At 38.9% G+C, this 10,292-nt stretch overlaps 1 protein-coding gene across 1 annotated transcript in view; it reads right to left on the bottom strand.

Moving 5' to 3' along the window:
* Positions 1–1,173: 1,173 nt before the first annotated feature.
* Positions 1,174–10,292, bottom strand: part of tasor2 (transcription activation suppressor family member 2) — a 47,992-nt gene continuing 38,873 nt past the window's right edge. Inside the window, exons 16-22 of the mRNA XM_076264938.1 lie at positions 9,456–9,942; positions 5,775–9,362; positions 5,568–5,693; positions 3,999–4,152; positions 3,787–3,892; positions 2,444–2,625; positions 1,174–1,402 (exon numbers count right to left, since the gene is read on the bottom strand). Coding sequence (XP_076121053.1) covers positions 1,305–1,402; positions 2,444–2,625; positions 3,787–3,892; positions 3,999–4,152; positions 5,568–5,693; positions 5,775–9,362; positions 9,456–9,942 — 4,741 coding nt within the window. The 3' untranslated portion in view covers positions 1,174–1,304. The remainder of the gene's footprint in view (positions 1,403–2,443; positions 2,626–3,786; positions 3,893–3,998; positions 4,153–5,567; positions 5,694–5,774; positions 9,363–9,455; positions 9,943–10,292) is intronic.

The following is a 10,292-nucleotide window of genomic DNA, read 5'->3' as shown; positions in this document are numbered from 1 at the left end:
GGATGGAGATAGGATGGAGACTACTGGATCAAACTTGTTTTTTTATGTGGGCTGAAATATGTTACATTTTCCCAGTCTGTTGTTGCAAATGCAATCTGTATCTGAGCAGTGACAACAAACTAAATGGCAAGCTCTGTAGGGACTGCTCTGGAACTCCTGGAGCTGGTTGTTGAGAGAACCATGTTATGCTCAACATAAAGGACAACACTTCACATCCCCTACACACAACCAACTGGTGAGACAGCAGTGATTTCAGTTGGAGGCTCTTTTAAGTCCACGGGGTAACAAGGACTACAGGAAGTGAGCCCTGCTCACAACACACAACGCCCCCCTGGGACCAACCGGAGAGGAGACTTCTGCACAATGCAAATTCTACTCTAATTTGCATAGCTAGAGATATATCTTAATTTTTTCTTAATTTTATTTTTTGCTTTTTTACATGGTAGTTAGAATGGTTATTTATTTGTTCAGTGTGTTTCTACGTACCTTGTCTGTTTTGTGTAAATAATGTGTGTTTGGCTATCCATTTAAATTGCTGCTGCAACACCAACATTTCCCCTCAAGGATTAATGAAGTTTCTCGGTCTCTCTGTTGACACACTATATTTAGATTAAGGCAACATATTCTTGCCCCATCAGATCTAATAATGCTACATTTTATATGGACCTGTACATCAATCTTTTACACTGTTACAATACAATTAAGCTCGCTTCTTATGTGTAAATTTGTGTTGACAATGAAAATATGTCTTGTAAGCCAGAAAATTGTGACTTTCAGGTGGGTATACTTTGACAATCTTCTGTACTTGCTCCTGCCACTCTCTAATTTTAGTCCAACCTAATAACAAATGAGTCACAGGTTAATAATGAAATTTACACTGGCCTTTCTTTACCTTTGACCTAGCCTGGGATACCCCGGCAAACCTTTGGCAAATTTGGATTTGCTCTCAATTCTAATAAAGATAAGGTTGGTGCTAACAAGGCTACCCTTGACCCGAAGCGGATCCAAAGTCACTTGTGCTGCCATTTATTGCTAACGGAAGCAATAAAAGAACAGATAGTTTTTAAATCAACAAAAGCATGTGCTGTAGGCTCTTTTATACAACACAATTAAAGAAGTCTGATGTAGCCACTAATGAGAAATTCTCCTCCCAAAAACAAGATATTCAAGACCTATTTTTATTCATGATTTTAATGTTTCATAAAGTGAACGTTTCGGAAAGTTGACAAAAACTGTATTTCTCATTTTTAAGCAGTGTGAAAATAATTTAAAAGGGAAGTTTATATACAAAATTAATATCATACTTAACATATGGTACAGGAATCATTTGAAAGTATCTGTAAGAAAGTGTTCATATTCATTGTCAAAATCCCATTCTTTTCAAAAGATTTGCATGGTGCATCTGTTGAAAAAGACAGAAAGATTATTCTTCGATTGGCAATTTGGCAGTAGTGTAAATGTAAACATTCACAACATTCCAAATTAAGGCATATGCCACCAAATGAATCGAGCCTGTGTAGATGGTGAGATGCAAAATAACAGCATGAATGTTTGAAGAAATTAATGAATGAATAAAACATTCATTTCTAATCCCTCTGTCATCACCAACACTTTGTAATTAACTAGTAACTAGTGCATTTACATTTTTGTCAGTAACTACCACTAAATTCAAATAATATTTATTTTGTACATAAAGATGACATAGAATGGATGAACTGAGTAGTTTACCTTGTTCTCTGATGCTAACATATAAGGTATGCTCAAATGCTATTTTAAAAGCCCATTTATAACCCTAGAATTAGGCCGGGAATCAAATGGCCAATTTTAGCCAATATCTAGCGCCCTTCATGCTTACCTGGCACCCACATGAATAATTTTAAGTGAGCTTTACGTTGATTGGCTAATAACTGCTCACAACAGGCCCCAGCAACTTAAACCTGAATCTCCAACTCGAAATGTTAACCAAGTTTGTGTATGTTTGTGTGTGTGTGTATGTTTGGGGTGCCATTCATTTCAATGAGCGATGCTACAGTAGACTAGCTACTTCAGCCAAAAATATCCTCAACTCACCATTTTCAAAAATGCCTTCTGACGTGTTAACTTCCAGCCACATTTTCACAAATAAGCCAATAGGCCGCAAATGATGTCCATGTGTATTGGCTGATCCTCCCAGCTTGGAAACTGCCAATCCACATAGACAACATACTCTTGTGTCCACCAGCAATATGGCAGCTAATTGGCTTGTTTTTGAAAATGTGACCGGAAGGAGTCAACAACCGTGTTTCGGGTTCACAGTAGCTTTGTGGTTATGCACCTAACTCTTTTCATTCAACAAAGAATGTTTTCCATTCTATGTCTGCTTTAAATCACATAACACTATTACATGTAACTAGCTACAGTACTACCCAACCCAGTTATCTCCCTACATTTTGTGTCACATTACCTGAAACAAAAACTGGATATCGCGTCGTAGCATTCTGAACTTGGAGGCGCACTAAACAGTGCAAGTAGTTTGGTTGATCCCGTGAGATCACATCACATTCATGGTAGGGCAGCACTTCCACAATTCCTGCTTCTTGACAGCAGTCCAGGAAATGTTTCCTATCATGCCCATCTTGATGTGACCTACATGGCATCAGAAAAAAATGCTTTATGTCTGAGATTACCAAAATTGTTTTCATTTGGTAGATCAAATTCATATACCACATAAGAGACACTGTCTTCTTGTGACTGGACAACGCTTCACTTTTACAGGCATATAAAAAAGTAGATTGGCATTCAGTAGAGAGCATACCTCCACGAGTCCTCATTAATTCAATATCAAACTACTTGATATGCCTTTTTTTTTACCAGGCAAGGTGGTTATCCGTGGTGGTTGTCTGTTAGCAGGAATATGCAAAAACTACTGAGGAGATTTACACTGTACTTGGTAGGATTGGGCATTGGTTAGGGCAGTGTTTTTCAACCTTTTTTGTGCCACGGCACACTTTTGACACTTGTCCCACGGCACACTAACATCCTGTGTGAAGAAAAAATAAACATACCATAGCCTAAAATTTCAAACAATACACAGATATGGCCTTATTATGGCTTCTATGCAAGGCCTGCTCAATAAAACAAGCGGCCTCTGTTTCATTTGTAGGTGACTATATCTAATTTAATTGTTGTTATGAACTGGATATGTGATGATTCTGTGAATACTGGATATGGGGCCCCCGTTGTACAATGCCTGCATACCACAAATAGTGCAATCATACAATCAATGAGAGCATGTGGTTATAAATTCTTTGATGCAACAGTTGCTTTTCTGGACTAGTGAGTGACATTTGGGTAATTTTCTGCGGCACACCTGATGATCTCTCACGGCACAATAGTGTGCCCCGGCACAGTGGTTGAAAAACACTGGGTTAGGGTGCCAGATTTGTGTGTTATTCCTTGGGAAATACACAATACAAATTTGTGAAAACAATGTACAATGTTAAAGAAAATTATTAAAAAAAATATGGATGAAAAAAATGGATTCATCCATAGCTGATCCCTTCACCAAGTTTAGTGGAAACTCATTTATTTTAATGCTATAAACAAACCAACCAGCCAAACAAACACAGGTGAAAACATAAGCTCCATGGCATAAGTGATTAAAAAAAATGCTGTGAGCAGAACGCTCTTGTAGACTGTGATCTGATCCTATAAGCAAACTGAGTGAATTTGCGAATCAGGATATACAAACCAGAAAATGATTTTGTGTACACAGCAAACTGGCAGGATTTAAGATTTGGTATTTACCGTGCATTTTCTCTGAACCTCCGGCTGTCTCTGTAGTGCAGAAACCATTTCCACTTTCCTTTCTTGCTGAGCTTCTCCAGGAAGACAACTATTTTTTTCATGTTCTCTGATAGGTGGAACAAAAACAATCCAAATGAAAACAAGATTACAAAACCATACAGTCTCATACTTTGCATTGTGAAATGCTGTTCAAAGTGTAACTCAGGACATACCCAGTGTCAGTTTGTTCAGGGCTGTTCCATCAAACACCACAAAACCACCTTTTCCAAACAGCTCTTGATGTGTCAGATTCACAAAATCATCTGGTTGATCAATGCCAGCAAAGATCACACTTGATGATTTCTTTAGTTCTAGTAGATGAGGAACCTAAGGGACAGAAATATGACTTTATTTTTTCAAGTATATTGAAGTATGTCGATTGCCTAGGGTTGTTTGCTCCATGCCATTATATGCTTGATTCCCATTTAGAAAGTCAGGACTGTGTAGGAATGCTGGATTTTTGCAGATACTGGAATAGACGGACAACTAGAGGATTGTGAAGAGCAATTTGCTGAAGTTTCCAAAAAGTTATAGAATAGTAGATTGTAAATGGGCAAAGCCATTTGCAAAACCTTTGAGCACCTGAATGGATTGGCATCTTGTTTGCAGAAACATGTAGAGGTTTCATATGATGCACGGCAAAGTTAATTTCACTAAATGTTGCGTGCATCTTTCGCCTCAACATCTAATTTGTGTGCAGAATAAATAATCAATTTGATCATTCTGACTGTTTTGTAACAGGCACTGGTGAGGCTGATGCTGCTTTGTTTGAATTACTTTTGTTTCATTTTTTTATATACTTAACATAAGCTAATGTGAGTTTGGGGTCATTTTGAAATGTCCTTATTTTTGAGGGAAGATTCAAATAACATCAAATCAATCGGAAATACAGCATGTTACAACAATGTTAATGTTGTAAATGATTATTGTAGCTGGAAATGGTTGATTTTTAATGCAATATCTACATCAGCATACAGAGACCCATTATCAGCAACCATACTGTACACCGTGTGTTACAATGGAATGTTGTGTTTGCTTTACCATTTTTAAAGTTAGCTAATCATTACAAACCCTTTTTGCAAATACATTAGCACAGCTGAAAACTAATGGCCAGATTAGCAAAGCAATATAAAGGAGTCGAGTATCTGGAGCATCAGCTAGTGTGGGTTCGATTAAAAGCACAAAATGACCAGAGACGACTAACTTTCTTCTTAAACATGACTAATGACAGCTATTCAATGTGAGAAATGGCTAAGAAACTGAGGATCTCATACAATACCAATGAAATGCTGGAAATGTGTTTGACTCTATCTGTCAAGGAAGGAATGTGATGGTCTGGGGGTGCTTTGGTTGTAGCAAAGTGGGGAAAATGCATAGATTAAAAGGAATTTTGAGGAAGGAAGGCTATCGCTCTGGTTTGTAACACCATGCCACAACCTGTGGACGGCATTTGATTAGAGACAATTTTATTCAAAAAGAAGGCCCAAAGCAAAGATCCAAACTATGCTGGGAACTTATATGGAAGAGGCAGTCAGCTGGGATTCTATCTAAAATAGAGTGGAATGGACATTTCTAAGTGACCCCAAACCTTTGAACGGCAGTGTAGATTTTATGTTAAGTTTATTTACACTTAATAAAGGTAACTTTGATGTTTAATTCTAGATTCTGAGTGTTCCCCTTTTTCCTTTTCACTGCTTAAAACAACTTGCAGAATTTGAACTACCTCCACCATTATTCCTTACCTCGCAGATATGACTGGCAATATCTTCATTCCTCAAAATGATGAGTAATGGAGAGGAAGGTGTATTAGTCTCTAGGTCAAACTGATCAGGCTCCACACTGATGTGCCCTTCATTCTCCAACAGATCCTAAAAGGAACACACTTTTAGTTTATTATGTAACAGTTAAAAATGCAGATTATCGTAAGAAAAACTAACAGATGTTATTACCTTTGTCTCTCTGAAAAAAGGATCCTCTGATGTCACCAGAATAAAAAATCTGTACTTAGTCTTGCATGCCTGTCTCACCACAGAATTCAGATCATCGTGGAGGCGCTCAAACAAATCTTCCTTCATCTTTCCACAAAGTTCAACGGGCTTACTCGTTCTGATCTTTGGAGAATCCTGCTTCTTCTTGATCCTGTCAGTTTGCCTGACAGTATTTTTGTTTGTACAAACATCTTTCATCATTGCATAATATGACTTTGTACATTCAGCTGTAATAGCTGAAATCTTTGAGCAGGCTGCCTCACTTTCTTTCTTGTAGGAGAGCCTTTGGAGGCGAAGAGGCATGTGCCTAGAATCTTCCGCTCTCCTCTCTTTCCTATCAGGCAAAACAACCTTAATCTTGCTTTCAGAAAACATTGGAAGAGCATCACAAATTTCTTCAGATGTATCCTGTTCATTAAGACTTGAAAACTGTATGGTCACAGGGCTCTTGCAGGCCATGTTCAATGTCTGTTGCCTTTTTGACTTGCAGCATTGGAGAATATTGTTCATTTTATCTGAAAAGACCAGATACTCCAAATCCATTGAAGACTGAGTGATATCATCGTCTGCCTGATGCAGATCATCCCACTTTTGAAGAAACTTTTCCACATACCGCTGCGTGCCTTTATGGCACGGGTTATGAATGGTTCTAGAATGTGTAGGTTTTCTAGGACAGTTCTTAGCGGTCCTCTGCTTGTCACCCTTGTCCAGCACTGTAAATATGGGGGTCTCATGACCAGACAAGGTGCTATCTCCTCGTTTGAAATCTACTGTTACTCGAAGTCCCTCCCGTTTTCTCATGAAAGATTCATTACATGATGATGATTCAAGTTCACTTTCACTCGAAGATGTGCTAGAGCTTTGTGAAGATGTGCTAGATTCCTCTTTGTCATCATTTCTAAAAAACTGACTGTTAATACGGTAGTGATGTGAATCATGATCTTCCTCTTCATTCCAGTGCCAAGTCTGATCAAAATGATCAATGTATCCTTGATATCCTCTCTGTTGACAATGGCTCCCTGATGAATGCTTTTGTTCGCTTGAATAAACATATTTCCAATAAGCCTTTTCTTGTTGTTTATCTTTCATTTTGGATGCTGAGACTGATTCAGTGTCAATAATTTCTCCCTCTCGATAAATTCGGCTTCGTTTTTCTTTCTTGTCTTTCCCTGTACTGACCTCATGTATAGAATGAAAATTTTCCTGTGATGCACTCTTTGAGAGATAGCGAAATGAAAGGTTTCCTATTGACTTTGAATCTCTGGTGTATGGCTCCATAGCATTATAGAGTCCATCAGCACTGCTCTGAAACATTATATCCTCTGACTGATCAGTTGCAGCAACATCCTCATACTGCACCCTATAGAACTCAGCACTTTGCATATTTGACTCAATATAGTCTGAGGAGCTGCCACTGAAACCCTTAATCGAGTTCAATTGACAAGCACTGTTAGGAAATGTCCAGTTACCCTCATCCTTAGACGGGCTTGAAATGCTGTCAGAGTTGGTGGAAAATCTGAGCTGTGAGGGCTCTGAATTCTGGCCTGACACAGAATCTAACTTCTGTTTATTATTTCTATTCCTGAACCATGTAATCATATGGCTAAGAGCAGCTAAATCCAGTCCTTCCGTGTTATAAACAGCATTATCATAAGGGTCTGAACATGGCTCATGAAAACTTTGCTCACCAACAGCAGATCCACACTCAGATGGTAGTTCATCCTGTGTTGGGGTAGAGCATTGGTTAAGGGCACTGCCTGTACCCATGGTATTATAAGGCAGCTCATCTATAGTAGGTGTGGGACATCTCATCTCATTCTCAATGACTTTTAATTCATGATCTTTGGTTATGTGCCATGAATCATGTGCTATCTGACTTGATGTCGATACAGCTTCTGGATTGACTATTTTGTTTGTTTTCTGTTGTTCTTCTAGACCGTGTGGCATCTCAGCAATTTCAGTACTGGACATATCCTCTGTCTCTCCAACAATAACACTTCTTGACTGATTGATTTGTTCGTTTTGCTCCATTGTTGATGTCAAATCTTCCTTCACATTTCCTTCATGACTGCATGCTTTCACTGCTGTGACCTCAGGCAAAATCTCATGTTCCACATTTTCATGATCAATCTTTTCCACAACTTCCATGCCTGTGTCAACTTGACTTTCATTACCTGCAGCGGATATCTCACATTTCAAGTTGCATTCTAGCTGTACCTCCATGGGTGCCCTACCTTCATTTTCATTTACAGCACACACTGCCGTTCTACCCATTTGTACACTGTTTTCACTCAAATCCATCATCGTTGCATCTTCAGAACAACTGTTATTCTCTTCTGATGTTGATACTGCTGTGTTTAGATTATCCAGTTCTACTTGTGTCTCACTTTCACTGTTAATGAGTTCCCCTTCTTCCACTAGTTCACTTGGTGTTGAGTCATTCTGATCCATATTCACAACAGCCATCATTTCAGATTCAGCTTGGGCTTGCACCGTCACTGTTGTCTCAGGTTTAGTCTCATTATGGTTGTGCTCCATAACGACTGGTTGAACTTCAGAATCCATTGGCACCTCTGCAGCCACTGCTGTTTCAGGTTTTGTCTCTTTAGGATTCTTTGCAAATAAGTGAGGCTGATCAGACTGAATTTCATCATCATCTGGGCTCTTCATCCTCACTGATGTTTCAGATTTAGCAATCAATTCCTTTTCAACTTCACAGTCACTTGGATCATCCACTACCATGGCATCAGAATGTACATCATTCAGATAATGCAAAGACATGATGCTCTCTGTACAGGGGACATTTTGCTCTTGTACCATTTTTACCTTTGAACCAGATGGACATTGTGCAGCCAAAATAGCTGTCTCCTTTGAAGCTTCTGGATCCTGCACAATTATAATGGTCTCAGAGTTAGAATCACTTGGATTTTGCTCAGTCTTGGTAGTGGCATCTTTAGAATTGTCCATATCCTGCACTGTCACGATAGTATCAACTTTAGAATGATTCTGATCATCCACTGCTGCTGCTGTTTCAACTGCTGCTGTTTTGTCCTGAACCTCAGCATTAATCTTTACTGGCTCAAGTCCAATGGATGTGACAACACTGCTGTGATTGGAACAAACATTGCTCTCATTATCTAGGCATACTGTTTTAAACTTCTTACAAGCAAAGTTGTTTTCAGTGTGCTTTGGAGATGTAGATTTCACAGCTGAACTGTAGTGCATCTGGGAGGAAATGGTGTCTTCTTTACTAACAATTTCATCACTACTGTTAAGTTGAACAACAGGTGCACTACTTCCGCCATGGGTCAGTTCTTTGGTGCCAGGCAAACCATCTAATCTCTTCTGGACATCAGAAGAATTCTGAAAATCACTCCCTATATTTGTTGCCTGTTGAGTATTGCCATAACCACTGCTTTCTGAGGCACAGGTGCTGGAGGACTTGGTGTTGCTGGCATTCTCATAAGTATTATGGCTCTTTGTCTGGATTCTACGTACACTGATATTGTCCCTTTTGATATTGCCAGTGCTGTCAGCCGCATTTTTGACCTATTGAAAAAAGGAACACACACACAGAATATGATAAATATAACATAATAAAAATATGAAGAGAGTAGTGTTTAACTCTTTAATGCTACTTACTCTGAGCTGACAATCTGTGTTTGTAGAGACCAGTCGTGACTTAATTTCACTCATTGGAAGATCCAAATATTGTGGATCAGGTCTTTCAGTGAAGGTTTCCCTTGTCTTGGTGTTTGCAAAGGTAAGATTCAATGGTGTACAACCTTTCACTGAGAGATCCAACACCTCAGATGCAGATGTAGAGGCTTTCTTGGTCTTATCACTTAGATTTAGAACCCCTGGATTAGCAGGCAGTGGAGAGGGTACCACCTTCAAAGAGGTGTTTTTCTGTGAGGAGACGTTCATCTGGTCAGACTTGGAAAAGCTTGCAGTGGAATGAAGTTCAACTTCCTCTAGCAATTTTGTATGTCCACCATCTTGCAGAATGAAACCAACTGGGTCGATGTGAAAGAATCGAGATGCTGATCTGCTATAGAACAGACCTATCCACATGTGGAAGATCAGATGGACTTCTTCAGGACTGTCCACAATGTTGACGTTCCATGGGCTATTTGACAGAAAGTGATTTTTTTACAAAGACAATCTGTTTATTGTTCAAATTATACCAACACTTTTGGTTTGCCTCTAAATGACCAGGTTGAGCAATATAAATATAACCACACATATACCATGAAAGCTGTAATTAAAAGAATTAATCACTACCTAAAGCCTGTAGAAACTTGGATATGGTTACCCATTTAAAACATGATAATGTCAACATTTTCAGCAGGTGGTAAGCATGGGATGTCCATTTCATGTAATCTGTATGTAATCTGACAGGACACCATATAGTGATGCGCAGGTCAGGGGTTTTTATGAGCCACATTCCAACCCATTTGGAGATCCAATGTTAAACAT

Source organism: Alosa pseudoharengus, unplaced genomic scaffold (assembly GCF_046254945.1).
Source record: "Alosa pseudoharengus isolate Yale_2024_CS ecotype anadromous, Long Island Sound unplaced genomic scaffold, YU_APseudo_1.1 YU_APseudo_1.1_scf_10, whole genome shotgun sequence".
NCBI lineage: Eukaryota > Metazoa > Chordata > Actinopteri > Clupeiformes > Clupeidae > Alosa > Alosa pseudoharengus.
The sequence above is the reverse complement of the archived record's forward strand: the minus strand, read 5'-3'. Positions and strand labels throughout refer to the sequence as shown.